Source organism: Sturnira hondurensis, unplaced genomic scaffold, assembly GCF_014824575.4.
Source record: "Sturnira hondurensis isolate 20B ecotype Veracruz unplaced genomic scaffold, ASM1482457v3 Scaffold0006413, whole genome shotgun sequence".
NCBI lineage: Eukaryota > Metazoa > Chordata > Mammalia > Chiroptera > Phyllostomidae > Sturnira > Sturnira hondurensis.
The window spans coordinates 47172780-47189916 of NW_028079044.1; the positions used below are offsets into that span (position 1 = coordinate 47172780).

The 17137-nt window shown below is 53.2% G+C and overlaps 1 protein-coding gene across 3 annotated transcripts in view; it reads right to left on the reverse strand.

Moving 5' to 3' along the window:
• The window catches only part of ASAP1 (ArfGAP with SH3 domain, ankyrin repeat and PH domain 1), a 274738-nt gene that overhangs the window by 13357 nt on the left and 244244 nt on the right, over nt 1-17137 (reverse strand). For 2 of the 3 annotated variants that reach the window (XM_037048556.1, XM_037048559.1), the window contains 3 exons: nt 16721-16828; nt 14849-15077; nt 6850-7020 (listed from right to left, as the gene is read on the reverse strand). In XM_037048556.1, coding sequence (XP_036904451.1) covers nt 6850-7020; nt 14849-15077; nt 16721-16828 — 508 coding nt within the window. The remainder of the gene's footprint in view (nt 1-6849; nt 7021-14848; nt 15078-16720; nt 16829-17137) is intronic. The other variant, XM_037048557.1, reaches the window with a different exon arrangement.

Below are 17137 nucleotides of genomic sequence, written 5' to 3' on the forward strand. Positions count from 1 at the left end.
GGCGAGCGGGGTGCTGCGAGAAGAGGCAGCCAGAAGAGGCAGCGTCCAAACTGGCCTGGTGGGAGGGCAGGGGCGGTCGTCTTTGGGGGACGACAGAGCTTTCTAATGGGGGAGCACCAGAGCTGGACCGTGTGCTCTGCCCAGAAGGTAAGAACACTGGGGGCAGGGAAAGCAGCTCCTCTGTGACCCGCCCCACGTGGGGGGAGCACAGGGCGTCCCAGGCCAGGCTGCTGGGCACCCAGGAGGAACCCAGGGAACCTGCAGCTGTTACTGGGCTCGGGAAACCCAAGTGTCCTCCTGCGGCACAGCCCTTTGCTGCCCCACGTGGACGCCCAGGACCCCTCCCGGGTGGGACTGGCTGGATGAGGCGGCTGGGAAACAGGAGGGCGGATGGAGCCGACGGGGCTGAGCACACTTCCTGCCTGGGGTGCCTGCTCCAGGGCCTGGTGCTTTTCTTCCTCGCAGGGACGTGAAGACTTGGCGCGGTCCTCATTGGAAAGACGAGGAAACAAGGTCAGGTGAGCAAACGGCTCCAGGCCCCATGGGCAGATGCTGCACCTGAATGCCCTGGCCACCCCTCTGGGTGCTCTGCCTGACCCGTCACGACTCCCCAGCAGTGACACTGACAAAGGCAACCACTATTTATTCGGCACTTACTCTGGTAACTGTGTTCACAAGATGCCTAAAAATAATCACACACAGAGAAGTGAAGCCAACCCCAAGGTCAAGTAGCTGGTAAGGGTCAGAGCTGGGACACAAAGCCAAGCAGACCACCTGCAGGGTCCGCACCAAAGCACCAGAGCCTATCACCTCCTGCCCCTTGAACCCGCGGAACGTGAGGATGGGCTCCTGGACAGAATGTTCTCTGGTCACCTACGGCGACTCTCCACCACCCGGAGGCGTGTATTGGTGGCTTTCTAACTTAGCCCCCTGTGCCCTCTCCCTTCAGCATTCGTCCCCTCCCACTAGTGGCAAATTCTCATGCGACCCTCAAAGAACACCTGCAAAGCCATTCCTGAGATTCCTTCCCCAGCCGGACTCGACCGCTCCCCGGATCTTGGGTGCCTGCACCCACTGACCACAGAGGAGTGACTCGGGGTGCAGGGTGGGGGCCAGACAGGCCTGGTTGGCGTGCCAGCCGTACCACCAGCCAGCGGGTCTGAGTTTGGACTCCGTGGCTTTTTCTGTGAAGCCTCAGTCCCCACCTATAAAATGGGACGAGGGTCCCTACCCCACTAGAGGGGCATGAACATCACGAGAGAGAGACGCTGGAGGGCGGAACACAGCGCTGGACCCCAGGGAGCCTGACCCAGGGCACTCGGTGTCATTCGCAGCTCTCTGACATGGAGGTCAAGACACGCTTTACTCAGTGGGTGCGCACCTCAAAGACAGGAAGTCTGCCTGTTCGTCTGGAAACCCTGCTTTCTAGCCGTGTGCGGCACGGGCAGCCACTCGGTGCCCCGCGCATGGGGACAGGACCTGCAGCGCCGACTCTGCCCTCTGCTTTGCTTCCCTCACACCTGGGGAGGCGCCAGTGCCTGGCAGAAAGGAACCTTCTCGCACTCCCAGTGGGCCAGAGGGAGGAACGGGGGTTTAGAAAAACTTCTGAGAATAGGATAGCATTAGAGGGAGGAGCAAAAACACAGAAGCAGCTCAATCCTTTTTCTCATTGTGCCGCTTGGAAAAGGTCCTAGTGTCACGCACAGATGTGTTGAAGGGAGCTGGGGACAGATGCTGGGCAGGCGACGGCAAGCTGTGGTCACTGGCTTCAGCTCAGAGGGGGCCTGGAGTCTGTGGGGAGACAGGCAGGCACTGGCCCAGCGCGACCGGCACACGGGCTCCAAGAGTCCAAATGCCAGTTCTCGAGTCCCGGTTCACGACACGATACGAACTGCTGGAGCTGGATGTCTGTGGCCTTTGAAATCCTCGTTAGTGAGCCAGGGACAACAGTCCCTGTCTGACAGGATGGCTGTGACGGCTAAATAGTGTGTGGACGAGTGACCAGCATCTGGCACCTCGCAAACAGTCTATGAGTGGCAGAAGCCATTATCATTTCTACAACTGCTTGAAAATGGGGTTTGGGTCTGGGGGCGGCAAACATGAAAACACTGGGTGGGCCAAAAGTCCATGTAGCTCTTCCCCCAGGACGGCTCTAGTGGTGCTCACTTGCCTTTGATTTCATTTGAAACAATTTTGTTACATTGTACTGCAACGGCTGTCCTATCAGCATGCATTTAAAAAAACCTTACCAACATTGGTGAATTATTGTGTGGCCATTTTAATATTGAAGATGGGAGAAAATAAGCAACAGCTTTGGGCACATTATGCTTTACTATTTCAAGAAAGGTAAAGACACAACTGAAACGCAAAAGGAGATTTGTGCAGTGTGTGGAGAAGGTGCTGTGACTGATCGAATGTGTCAGAGTGGTTTGTGAAGCTTCCTGGTCCTACTGACATTCTGGCCAAACACTTCTCTGCTGTGGGGCTGTCGTATGCACTGGAAGGTGTTTAGCAGCACCCTGGCCTCTACGCACTAGAAGTTGATAGTGGGAGAGAGCCGACATCCTCAAAATACCCAAATCCGTAATGTTATTGGTGAAAATAAAGTGTCTTTTATTTTACAGAAAAAACTAAATGGCCTTTCTAGCCAACCCAACATATTGGAAAATCCAAGAAAAGGGAAGAACGCAGAAATTTCTAACCAAAGGCTCTTGCACAAGCCAATATGACTTCCAATAAACAGGTGTGCATGCCTCACATCAGACATNAGAAGTCGATAGTGGGAGAGAGCCAACATCCTCAAAATACCCAAATCCGTAATGTTATTGGTGAAAATAAAGTGTCTTTTATTTTACAGAAAAAACTAAATGGCCTTTCTAGCCAACCCAACATATTGGAAAATCCAAGAAAAGGGAAGAACGCAGAAATTTCTAACCAAAGGCTCTTGCACAAGCCAATATGACTTCCAATAAACAGGTGTGCATGCCTCACATCAGACATGTTAAATATTGAGACTTTCCCCCTGGAAGTTCTAGCTTTGAAATATGAGAAATGAATCAAATTGTGGGATAGTTTTCACCCATCATTTACTCTACACAACATTAAAAAAAGAAGGTCCTAAAACTTCAAGTCCCAGAGGCCAAACTGAGGACCTAAGTGATTTCCAGAGGTCACTGAGCCAAGCCTGGTGGAACCCGGGCACCAGAACTCGGGCTTCCAGAATGTTCACTCAGCGCACATGTGGTTCCCACACTGGGCACCACGGACACTTCTCTGAATTCTGGCCTGAGGATGGAGGTCCCGGGGGGCATGGTCACAGGTACCGAGTGTGAGAAGGGAGTTAATCACACAGCCTCCAGGAGCCGATAATCAATTGGAGTTTTGTTTGCTCCTGCCTGTAACCACCTTAGTGTCAAATAGGTGGTCTATTTTTAGTCACTGTAACTATGTTACATATTTTGTGGCGAGATCACACTTTTGGACTTTGTTACTTTGCTACCTATATCCTCCTTTTGACCCCATTTCCTTATTAACTTTATTTAAGTTGTGTTAAAATGTGTTGCTCTGTTAAAACTAGGTGATAAGCAAATTATCTGATCCCCGAAGGTGAGATTTAATGCCCTGCCACTTCAGAGATCAAAGTCCCTACAAAACCCAGATCTGCCCAGAGGCCTGTTTGTTTCCTGTTCAGAAGCCTGTCTTGGCTGCCCCCCGAGACAGATGGCCGTGGACTTTAGGAATGTGATGCAGGGGCTATTTCGGGGGCTGCGGACACTGTGGTTCTGGCAGGGAGAGAGCCTGGAGCGGCTCTCCCCACATGCCAGGGCGCCACACCGCAGATGGACAGGTTGCCGCAGCCAGGTGGAAAGTGCGGACCTGCTGGGCCACCTCCTCCCACCTCCGCTCCATGGAGAGAGACAGCAGTGCAGAGACAGGGACGGCCCATGGCATCCTGGAGCTGCGCCTCGAAGGACGCTGCGGGCCCGAGGGTGGGTGTGCAGCGTCCCACCGCCCAGTCGGGAGAACCTGGTGTATGTCACCTTTCTGAGTCCCAGTGTTTCCTACCAGGTGGATATGGTCAAGAATTAGGTAAGTACTATCAACCAGCCTGTTTTACAGCTGGAGGAACTGAGGTATGAAGCTATTCAGAGATACTTGCTGAAAGCCCAGGGCTGGGGCTGGCTTAGAATCTAGGCATGTGACACAGGGGCCACACGGGAGCTGCTCCACGGGACTGGCACCATAAGCATGCGCCCTGGGGAGGAGTTCACGGTGCGCAGGGCAAGTCTGAGAGGCAAGCAGAACCGCCATGACAGTCCTGGGCCACAGGGATCACAGAGTGAGCAGGGTGGTGGAGGACTGACCACGGCCTGTCCAGCAGATCCCTGGGCAGCAGACTCGGGAAGACGACTCAGCATCACCACACACAAGTAGAGCGTTCTAGGCTAAGGTTGCAGGGTGAGCAAAGGCTCGGCAGCTGGATCTTGGGGGAAAGAATGCAGTTTGGGAACCGGGGCACAAGATGACAGGCAGGTCCTATTTCAGGGATCAGCAGGTCAGGCCTGGGCAGAGCCGGGTGGCTGTGCCTGTACCACTTCTCATACCTGGTGCTGACGGCAGGGGGATTCAGGAGGACAGGGAGCACCGGGGATGGGGCCACAGGAAAGCTGTGGGCACCAGGCATTGCCTGGAGTCTGCTGCCTGGAGGGCTTTGTTCACACCCAGCCTGGCTTCCGCCTCCGGAACAATGCCAGTGGCAGACAGATGGGGACAGAACTGAGCGGCAGTCGTCTAGCAGAAAGCACGAGGACCAGGATCAGGACAACGCAATGTGCCTGTGGAGGTCCAGCTGCGTGTGCCCCTGACTGCCACGGCCCGTGTCTGCCTGCAGCTGCCTTTAAGTGTGTGTCATACATGTGCACAAGCCTCAACACAGGCATGGCCCTGGTCACCCCAGAATTACCATGTGGGGTGGTCTGAGTATGACCACCAGAGTCAGTGACGTGGACAACTGTCTCTCTGGATGCAGACAGGCTTTGAGTTTTGTCCCTGAGGCCGGTCGTAGGTGCGAGGCTCACACTGGGGAGAGAGCCCAGCAGACGGCTCAGTGCCCACGGCCTCGAGAGGCTTAAATGCTCCCAGCTGGCGGCACTAACTCGCTCTCATCAAGTGGCAGCTCTGTTTAGAGAAAAATGCCCTTTATCCACAAAAATTCAAAAACCAAACCAAACAAACAAAAGCGCACCAGCTGCTAGTCCGACTGCTGAGGGGTGTGGGGGAGATCTAAGAAAGTGAGGAGTCTTAAGCCAGGAAACAGACCTGTGGTCAGTTTCACTGTGGACGGCCTGCGTCCGTGAGGGGAACAGAGGCGCTGCACGCCTGCCCGTGTGGCACCCTCTGCTTCCTCCCTGGCTCGTCTCAGTGGGGAGCTAGTCCCTGAACACCTGCAGCAAATGACGCCTGCTCTGCGGAGCCTTCTCGCGCAAGTCCCTGCAGTATTTGGTGGACACGGCAACTCTCAGAGTGGGGACGTTCGCCTCTTTCCTCACCTGCCCCTGCTCCAGCCCCTGAGCTCCATGTGGGCGTGGACGCCACGACAACAGGCACCTAAGGATGCCGAGTGGCCACACACACACAGTCGCACACACACCTGGGCACTGCATTAGCGGACAGACGGGTGTGCCAATTTGCAAATGGCAGTGTGGCTTTTCCCAAAAACTCCAGTAACTCAGAACACCTGGTAGGGGCTTTCGAGGAGGCCTTTAAAAGCATTCAGCTGGTTTACCTATCGGTCACAAATGAAAAAGCCACAAGGAAACCCCCTGCAAGGAGGGCATGACACATGTAAAGCTGGTGTCCCTGTTGTGGGCAAGAACTCTGCTGGGCACTGGGGACACGCTTGTTCTTGAACCTAACTGCTGACAGGCAACTGGAGAGGTTTGCTCAGCCAAAAAGGTAGACAAAGATGGAAATCATGTTTCTCGAGGAGGGAAATCTGTGATTTGTTGTAGTCAGTGTCACCGGAACAGTTAAACGAACCCACTCTGAGTAAGTTTACCCATCCTCAAGTGACCACTGAGTACCTGCTGTGTCCTGTGAGGCCCTGCAAACATAGAAACGAAGCAGACAGAGTCGCTGCTCTCCTGGAGTTTAGACAGACCAAAAACCAAACACAAGACACGTGGCAACTGGGACAGGGGTCTAGAGGACAGAGGTGGGAGGAAGCGGCTTTAAGAGGGCCAGGGACACAGACAAGCAAGCCAAGAAGGTGGGGGCCAGTGCACGAAGGGGTGTGAACAGCCCCAGGAGGAGAAGAGCCTGCTGTGCCCACCAGGTGACAGACAGCTGGTGTGGCAGGGAAGGGTTGGGCGATTCGAGCCTGACCAAGTGCCCTCTGTGTCGTGGGGTGATTTGCATTTACCTGAAGCACAGGGTGAGCACTCAGTGCGAATGGCGTATCTGCTAAGGAGGCTGTTCTGGCTGCCCTGAGCAGAACAGAAGACTCGCCTTTTCCGAGCCTTGGTTTCCTCATCTGTCAATGAGGCTGTGTGTCTCACGGAGCAGACACTGACTGGGTGAGACTTCGTGGAAGGCTGGTGGATTAGCACAGTGTCTGGTGCCTGGGAAATGCTCAGCACCTCTGTGTTATTATACAGTTTTTAAATGGCCCTACAGATTTTCCAGAACGTATCCCGGCTTTCCGCGGTGACATGGCATTCTCAGGGCCCACCCCCCTGGCGTGTGCCCAGCCTGCTCCGTTTGTGGCGTGTGCGAAGTGTGCACAGCACACCGAGCCCCACACGCTGGCCAGCCCCGGACAATGCTGGCCCCGACTTCAGGATGACTTACCCCAAGGAACTGCGCCTTTGTTTGGGGGCCCGTGAGGTAGTGGGCTGGGAGGGTCGGACAGGGTTCTCTTGTGTCCCGGTGGTGGGGGAGGAGGCCGCTTCTTGGACAGGGTGGAGGTGCCACTAGAGGTCTGGGTGCTTAGAGGGAGTGTTGAAGGTGGGCCAGTTGGACCTAGAAGGAACCGAACGGGGCAGGAAGATTAATCCCGGTCTCACAGAGCAGCCAGTAAGCAGTCACTTCTGCACATCGAAGGTGGCAGGGCACAGAGAGGGATGAGAGCACAAGGCTGGACGTGGCCAGGCTCATCAACCCAGGGACTCACAAACGGTTTGTACGGATTGTTGGGGGTGAGACGGGACCACAGAGGAAAGGCGAATGTGTGCTTCTAAGAAACAGGACGCCATGCTAAGACGTTTGGATCACTTAGGTACCACAGAAAAAGAAAACACACGCTTTACTAGTAGGACACTGGACTCATCACAGAATCCACCGAGGAAGAAGGCACACGGCACTGCCAAGGGAATCAATGGAGAAAGAGCGGAGTGCTGGCCACGGCCTCGACGGGCCACGAGGGGGACAGGAGGCGTGCCCAGGACGTGCCCTTTCTACCCACGACAGCGTTTTCCTTTAGTCAGCGAACTGTGCCTGAGTTGTTTTTTTTAAAAATGACTTTTATAAACAACGAAGGGTCTAATGTAAAGAGCTACTCAGGAAAAAGAGAAATCCAAACGTTCTTTTTTCCTTCAATTCTGACTATTGTTCTGGAAATCAAAAACCACCTAGTATATGGAAAGCCTGAACAGGTCATATTGGTATCTAGAGATTTTTTAAAAAGGCTCAGCTTTCTCCAGAGGTTAAGACCGGATAGCGGTAACCCTATTGTTACACACACACACACACACACACACACACACACCAGTAGTGCAAACGTTGGCTTTTTTGAACTAAGAAAAGAAAGAGAGTTCGTAAAAGCTGTTGTGGGAGCAGTTGTTAGTTCTGTCCGTGCAAAGTGGCACCGACGTGGCTGGTGTGTGCCAGGCACGATAGCTGGACACTTCAACACACGTCTGTGCTTCTCACTGGGACAACTGCTTCCACAAGCATTAGAAGAAAAAAGAGAGAGAGAAACAGAGAAAAGCTCAGAACACCGCCACATCAAATGTTCAGCCCAGGGTGGTGGATACCTGGTGGTCCAGAAAGGCTCCAAAAGAGCTTTCTACTCTCTGTGTGTGGAAAGAAAAACTTGACTATTACTGGCCTCCTTCCTTCAGGTAATAAGCTCTGCTATCTCCCACTGCTTCTCAAAGACAGTCCGGTCTTGGAAGTAACTGCTGTTATGGTGTAAGGATTCAATGGTGCTGGCCACCCAACCTATCTGCTCGGGGCTGAGACAGTGCACAGGAGAAGCCTCACCACCACCCCAATCAGCACCTAATCAGGACACCGGTCACTGCACTCTCAGAAACGGCTTTATTTTTGTAACAGCAAAGTCACTGACATCACAGCCGTGCACCTGTATAATGCTTTCTGGTTTTCTCAATGTGTCCGTATATGCGGTTCCCCTGATTTTCACCACGACACTGTGAGGTATGTGGGCGGGGGGCCTGGCATCATGAGGTGTGACAGTCATGTGGGGACAGATAGGAGCTCACTCCGTCACGTGATGCTGCTGTTCCCCAAAGCCAGGGCAGCATTTCCCACACCTGGCACACAAGAAATAGAGCAACAGATGCTTGTGAGGAAATGTCACTTTCCTCATGGAAATGAACGAGGAGCATGGGCAGCAGTGAGTTTCTCCAGCAAGTTCATCTCTATCACCACCTAGGGACTGGCTGAGGCACTGCATCTGAAAGGTCATTCCATCAGTTCCAAAACAAACCCTGCCTGGAAACAAACACCGCCAGACAAAACGCTCACGGAGCAATGTCTTCAAATCAAAGTTGTGCGTGCACGAGCTGTCAGGAATGATCAGAGCAGAGCCGCCCTGTGACCCCAAACCAAGCAAAACCACGCCTCCAGAACCATCACTTCAACCCAAGGGGTTAGCATTCCACCTCTCACTGCAGGCATTCATCCCAGCAGCTGTGACAACCTGTAACGCTCCGCCCTTGTTTGCGTGTTTACCGCCCGCCGGCCTCTTTAGCCCGCAGGTTCTATGAGGACCAGGCTCTGGTGTGTAAGAAGGCTGAATTTAGTAATTTAGTATTGAATTAATGGACGCATACACTGCTACTTCTATTCTATTAAGGCTAGTGATTGATTCTTAAGGAAGACTCACATCTCACTTAGAAAAAGAGAAAACAGGGGGACAGTGTCAAGTACAAAGGGAAATGTTTAAGATGATTATCTAATTTCATAGAAAACACACACACCCAGGCCTTCCTACTGTTCTGTAACAGAAGCTACAGGACGGAAGATGCCACAACACCTCCTTGGCTGGTAGGGTTAAAGAAGGTTGAAAAACACTGTTTTGACTCCAGATAAGCAGACTTAGTTTGTTTTTAAGATGTAACAAGCTCAGAAAACTTTCAAAATGACTAACTAGTCTCTAAGCACTAAAGAGGATGTTGTATGCAAAATAGTTCTGAGTATTGGCTCATTCAGGAAAGAAGCAATTCTGGCCAAATAAAGCTAAAACAAAACAAAATAAACAAGCAAAATTAAACAATCTCCGAAAGGAGGCAAGATAAACAAGTGGGGCAGGGGGCCGGGGGGGCCGGGGGGAGGACTTGGACTGCTGATTTTCCCCCCTTTAACTAAAACAGGGCCTGAGGAAGTGAGAACACCCCCCCGGAATGCTCTCACCACTGACAGCGGCTATTCTGTCAAAATACCTTCTAATCCTTTTTCTTGGAAGTGTGGGCCTAGTCTTCCAAAGCTGCTGTCAATAATGCAAGTCAGAAAATCAGATGAAGGTCTTCTTAGGGGAGACAGAGTGCCTGTATCTCAGCTCCCCCCCGAGGGCTCACCTGCCCGGGGGCCACTGTCCGTGTCTCCAGTAGCCTCACGGTCACTCCATTTGGAGGGTCTGCCTCGCCTTCCACTCTAGCGGTCCCCACTGCACTCCCTGGGCTGTGCTGCATGAGCCCTTCGGGGACGCCCTTCCTGGAGGGCTACCATCAGAGGTGGGCCCAGCGTGTGGTGTGGCTGGGGCTCAGGAAGCTCCCGCACCAGCAGGGCAGTCCGAAGGCTGGAACCCTGGTCAGCTCCCCGGGTCCCAGCGACTCCGACGCCCAAGAGACTGCAGCTATTCCCTGAGGCTCTCCCGGGAGCCAGTATTTCCTCTGTTCACTATAGGTCCCCTTACGGGAAAACAGTATATTCTCAGACCACAGGGGTAGTTTGAATGAAACCTCACCAGAAAGGGCTCCACCTTTGACAAAGAGGTCTAGTCACTTACGCCCAGAAAAACCAGCCCATTCACCTACACCTACATGGAGAAATAAAAAAAAATTTTTCCTAAAATCACAATCCACATGCTTTTCAAATGTCCCGCTCCGTTTCCTAAATTCTCTAGAACTGTCATTTCCTGAGAGCCTGGTGTGTTTGACCTAACCAACACTCAGGGGTTTTACATACATTACCTGGAACTCACCCCACTGATATATTGCAGTCAGGACCCTCTATTTTCGAGGTAAAGAGACCCAAGGCTCAGAGAGATTAGGACCCTGGCCAGTCACAGCAAGTGGCCCCAGCGGAGGGGCCCCAGCCCAGGCTCTCAGCCTGGACAGTCAGGCTTCAGCTTCCCTCCCTTGCCTGGCACTGAGTCCCCTCTGCTGGGCCATCACACACACAGCCGAGCTCCCTCCTCACCTTCGCATCCTCTGCTTTTAGGGGTCAGCTCAAACCTCACCTGAAGCCTCCTCTGACCCAGCCCCCTCCCCCCAGCTGCTGCTTTTATCCTGAACCTCCAAGAGGACGGACGTCCCTACGCATTCTGCATCTGCCTTAGAACCCACTTTTTCTTCTTTCCCCGGCTGTTGGCTTCTGTGGATCAAGATCAGCATCGTCTTCCTCCCCATGCCTGGCCCTTCTGGGCACCTGAGACTATACCATAAGGCAGGAGGGCTCTTTCCCAACGTCCTCATACCTCTGGTTGTTAGTGAAACCGAAAACCCAGGTCTTCCATGCTGGGAGACCAAATAAAAGCAGACCTTGTTCAAAGGGAAACCAGACCCAGAAAGGGGCTTTACAAATTATCCTGACAGTCTCTGAAAGAAAAGCCGTCTGTATACTTCCAGTATTCCTAACTTGCATCTATAGAACGGTGGAAAATGCAAATGAAAAACTCCCCATTTTCTAATGGTTTTCACCGTGTAGAGCTCAAACGGGGAAACCGAGGCACAGTGAGGAGGGTGTGCCAGACACTGCAGACATCGGCAGACTCGATCAGGACTCCCATGCGGTAGTGTGACGCCTGGAGTGACACAGCGCTACACACAGAACTCGGCTCTTGCTGGTCACTTGTCCTTCGACCTCCTCACAGGACACCGATAATTAAGGGGAAAAGCACCAGATTCAAGGGCTCAGGTTGGCTCTTTGGCACGGTGCTTTCTGTATTCCAGAAACACACCAGGACCTCCTCTGCTTCCCCTCCATACCCTGGCAGTTCCAGCCTCCACATTTTGAGCCTGTGCCCATGTCCATTGCCGAGGGCAAAAATGACAGCCACGGTCTTGGCCAGCAAGGAGACAGGTGTGTCATGAAGGACTGGGGGAGACAAAATTAGGCCAAAACAAAGAAACGAACAAGTCCGAGACGAGTAAGAGTCAGCCCATAGGAAGCTTTAAAATTAAGCCACTCCAGTGGCCATTCCCCACGAGATAGAAAACCCCAGAAATAGTCCTTAGCATGTGAATAATGCGCTCACAGGGAAATGTCTCCCAGGCAAGTCTGGACCTCGTGCAAGGGTACGTCCCCACGGCAGGCCATCGGCCAGTTGCAGCTGCTGTGGAGGAACCTGCCTGTGGGGCGTCACATGCTCTCCGCACCCTCCCACGCTCTGGTGGCACCCAGGGCCGCAGCCTAACTGTCCTAGCAGGGTCTCCCCTGCACAGGGGCGCAGGGCTCCACGTTTCACGAAATGCTTTCTCCACAGACTGTCCCCCTGGATTCTGATGACAATTCCACCAGCGGGGCAAGACAGAGGTGGACCATCTTCCTCAATATGGAAAAGAGGGAACCAGAAGATCTCATCGGACAAGTCCTAAGGCCCGTTTTAATTTTCCATCCCAGTTCAGCCACTGTGTGAGCTGAAGTTCCTTAATTTTCCCAGGGCTCGGTTCCCTTCTTATGTGATGGGTTGTGGATTGCGATGACCTTTCAGCATCCCTCTTGCTCGCAAATATCCTGGTTCTTTGACTTCATTTTAACTTAGAGATGAGAGACAAACCAACGTTGGGAAACCTGAGGAACTTTTGGTTTCAATGAAAGTAAAATTGGGGGCAGAGGCAGCTGCCTATTACCAGTGAGAAATTCCTGCACACTTAAATTTATGGCTCTGAGTTGATCTCGCTGGACCTCATGTCTGAAGGGAGGTCAGGCAGCGAATGCTTCTGTCTAAGGCCCCAGGAGGGGAGTCTGGGGTTCTGAACGGCCGAGTCTCCCGCCGCTGCCTGAGCTCTGCTTTGCTCACAGGCTCTAAGTCAGACTTCCTTGCATTTTGATGAGGCAGCTGGGGTTTCTGGAAAATATTCCTGAGCTGGTTTCAGAATGATTCTACTTTCCCCCTCGGTCCTCCCCTGATCAGCAGGGACTTGAGCCTGAGGGTTTGTTTCCGCCTCCCCAGAAGCCACCATCCTTCAGAACCTCCGCTCGCAGGGTGGGAACGGCTTCTGCAAGCAGAGTCGTCTGCCTGACTCGCCCCGGAACATGGTCAACCTAGTCGAGTCGAGACATCCTCGTTTTCATGCAAATGGTCTATTGGTTCCACAGAATGAAACGAAAAAAAAGGAAGGGCCACAGAACAGAGGGGAACTATCTCCACACAGAGCCTCTGCAGATCTTCGACCACGCCTCCTGAGACCTCCATGCTAGACATCGCCTCTTTCCCAAGTGCACGGGCACGTGAGCCTGGCTAGGCAGGATACATCCCATTCCAGTCCCTTGCAAAAGCCACGTGAGGGCTGTGCTCCTGTGTCACCAGCACAGGCCAAACCTCCGCTCGGATGGCCTGCCACGCGCAGCCTGAAAGGACATGATGATTTTGTAGGGAGGGGGCTTCCCTTTCCAATTACGGGAACTACTTTTTCTCAGGGGGGCAGTCTATCCTCGGCTGACCACCGTTGTGATGGCCAAGTCCTAAGGACCTGTTCCGGCCACTGGTTCATTACATGAACTTGCTCTTTGTCTTCGGGGCCTTTGGTGAAGAGCTAGTTAGAATTTACTCAAGGCAGAGATACACTTGGCATGGAGTCAGATGTATATTTTGTGTCCCCCTGAGATAAAATTACAGAAAGGGGTGCAGGGGCGAAGGAGACTCCGGTCCCCAGGACTCTGGCGCCAGTCTCTTCTAAAGACCTTTTTTAAGGTGCTCAGCCACCTGTGTAGCCAGGTCGTCACCATGACGTCGGTAACCACAATGAGGGGATGGGAACCCTTTCAGGGTACCTTCGCCGAACAGCTGGTTTGGCCTAAAGGTTTCTCCCGGTCCTCTCTGGGGCCAGAAAGGACACTCCGATCTCCCAGGCTGCTCCCCTCGTGGGGAGCCTCACTGCCCAGGTAAGCTGCGACACACGGCTCTCCTAGCACGGAGCGGCGGCCCGCGGTCTTGCAGGGGGCGCAGACCGGGCGCCTCGTTTAGGCTCACTGTAGTCCACACACAGAACAGAAAGGAAAACACTGGCTGCTGAAGCTTTTGGCTCACACACGCTGTCACGGTCACGGTCACTGGTTATCTTTGATGAGAGCGAGTCAGGCCAAAGCCTTAATTTAACTTCTCTCCATTACTTTATGATCTATGAGGCCATTTGGGGTCTCTCTAAGAACACAGCTCCCATTTATAACACCATCTCAATGGAGAATAAGCTGCGAGAAAAAACACTGTTGTGAATAAAGCTCACATTTCCCAGAAAATGGCCCCAGTGTGATTCAAATAGGCATGGCATTGTGTATGGAGAGGCCCCGAGACCTGTGTTAGCACGAGCTGAGCACCCAGGAGCAACCCTGCATTTGGAGGTCCTGGCTGAGAAGAAGCCCAAAGCTACAGCTTAGGGGACCTCTCAAGTCCCCCCCACACTGTGGGGACCCTTCAATGTTGGCATTTCTGTGCCCTGACCCGTCCCCGTTGGGGACACACAGACTTCCTGAGCAGCGCACTTTCTGTGGATTCAGGATACAGGAAGGACACGCACTCTGTCACTAGGAACAGGGTGGGGACCATCGGCACCTGGCACTAGCCCAGCGGAGGCATGTGACATGCTCTCCCAACAACCTTCCCTGGGCAGGATCCTGCCGCAGGTCCTGTCTCATCAAGAAGCACAGGAGGGTGGGCTCAGGTCACACAGGACCTGGGTTGGCATCCCCCACCCACGGCCCCGGCTGCATCACGCCACTGTGGTGCCCCCTCACTGGTGAGCACGGAATGAGACAGGCCGTGCTTGGAGCCTCCAGGGCTCCGGAACTGTGACCACCACTCCTGCCACTAGCAGCAGAAGAGAGGCTAGTGCGGGAGAAAGGGACTCAAAGAGCTGAAATCCCACCCGTAGTAAAGAGGGAAGAGCCCAGGCTTTGGACTCCGGGTGGACCTTGGACTGAATCACAACTCTACCTCCTTGAGCCTCAGTTTCCACATCTGTAGAATGGGCCCCAAGAGCACCAAGTAGGCAGGACTGCTGAGAGGCGAACAGAGAACGTGTGAGGAGCGCTCACAACACCTCCCACCTTGCTGCTGGCATCACCATCACAGTCTGTACTCTGTGCCCCTTATACTTCCACCTCAAGACTGGACAAACCCCTGGCTCTGGGGATGGGGTCACAGGGCCCCTCTCAAAGACCGTACCTTTCCCAGCGTTTCTAGGGGGCAATGGAGGTGCCTCCGAGGTGGGTGACGTGGGTGAGTCTGTGCTCGTGGAAGTGAAGATCTGGTTGGTGAAGGCGCCATAGGAGAGCCGCTGCTTGTCCCGTGGAGTGCCGAACCCGGGCAGTGATAGCTTGTCCTGGGGCGAGAGGCTGGAGGAGTGGCAGAAGCTCTGAGGTCGTGGTGAGCGCTCCTTCTTGATGGGGCTCGGCTGGCAGATGAGACAAACAGCGCAGTGAGTGAGACAACACTCTATTACAGGGCAGGCTCCTGTGGGAACCTGGGCTTCATGAGGTCACCCACGACGACCACCCACGGGCCACCTCACAGTGCAAGGGAAGGAAGCAGACCATGTGGCTGACATCTAATGCTGACGACTCAGCCCTGTAGATCCAATTCCAACCTCCTGGATTCAAAACATTTTCAATCTCCTGGGCAGGCCTTGTGCTTGCACTCCTGGCGACAGCTTTAGCATCCATGCAACTTTCCAAGTTGGGAACCTCGAGTCATCTAGAACCACCAGGCTGTGCACCAGGAGCTCAGGAATATCCTCACACCGTGTCCCATGAAGGAACCCACCGGCTCCCGCCCTTCCTGACCTGGGCCACCTGACTCTGCAGGACAGCCTCCTGCCTCTCTCCATCCAGCAGACACGAAGGTCACTGCACACACTGGGCTTCTAACCTGTCCTCAGGCTTCCGGGCTCCATACGACCCCTAGGCCTTTGCACATGCTGTTCTCCCTTCCTGGAAGGATGCATTCCTTCTCACCTCCTTGCCCGGCAAGCACCCCCCTACCCTTAGAAGCCCATTTCCAACTGTCCTTCCTTGCTAAGGTCATCCCTGTTTGCTGAGGCGGAGGCAGCTGCTCTGTCCTCTGAGCACTTTTCGGTAATCGCCCCCACCCCCTATTATTAGTGATCCACGCAGGACAATCTGCCTCCTCTCGGAGTGGCAAAGGCCTTCAGGACACCTCTGCATGGCCACCTTTGACCACTATTTATATCCTGCCTGGGAAAGGGAAACAATGCACACACATCTGGTGAAAGGTGCGTGAACGAACCTTCAGAGGAGGTTAGGAACTATCTCCGGGAGTCAGACAGAAGTAGGCATGGTCCCTGAGACCACTGTTCCTAGCTCTGAGACTGTACACAAGCTGCAAAATATCAGTTTTCTCCTCTGTGACATGGGACAGTGACAAAGCCACAGTGGGCCTTCGGTAAGACAACCTGAGGGGACATGGGTGACATGCTTATGGCTCCCTAGTCCATATTCGAGTGCACGATAAATGGCAACTTACTCTTTTTTCAGTTATGAATCGACTTGGCTAAGCCACGGTGCCCAGGTGTTTGGTCAAACACCAGCCTAGGAGCTGCTCTGAAGGTATTTTTTAGTATGTGAAGCATTCTGATTTTGAGCAAAGGGGACTGCCATCCATAACGTGGGGGTGGGCCTCACCCAGTTAGTTGAAGGGCTTAAGAGAAAAGACCAAGGTCCCCCACTGAGAAGGAATTCTGAACCCAGACTGCCTTCAGACTCAAGACTGCTGAGGTTTCTGGCCTGCCCCGTACATTTTGGACTTCTCAGGCCTCACGAGTGTGTGAGTCAATCCCGTAACACACATTCCATGCTTTCACTCTATACACACATCCTGTTGGTTCTGATTCTCTGGGGAGCCCTGACTAATGCAGCTGTTCTGTGGTGACCAACAAGGAGCAAAGTCTGAGCCAAGGAAATGGCCCTGGTACATCCAGCCATGAGAACAGAGCCACCTCACAAAGACTGAGTCCTGTCTACACAGTGTAGAAGAATGAGGGGAAGCCCTCAGAAGTTCAGAGGTGTTTTTGACACTCACCTTGTCATCTAGATCATCATCGCTCTCATCCATCTCCTCCTGTCGGAGATTCCATTCATATTCTACGTGCACATGTGGATTGAACTTTCCCGACTTGGCCTGGGAAAGCTGAAAGTAACAGAGGGTGTCACCATTGTAATTCAAATGCCACATTATGGAAACACCAAGCAAATCTTGCCTTAGTCCTAGTTCCAAGTTAACCACCAGCAGCTACATTATAAGCAAAACTGACTGTACAAGCTAGACCACCAGCAGCCAGGCTTAAAAGAAACCGCAAAAAATTACAGGCAGGGCCTTTTTAGTTCGATAAGTTGACTTCTCTCCAAAATGTAAAGCTTTCTTAAATATTATTAAAACGAGTCTCAAAACAGGAAATTCTTGGCTGGAAGGCAAAATCAGTGAAGTGTGAGGGGTAGA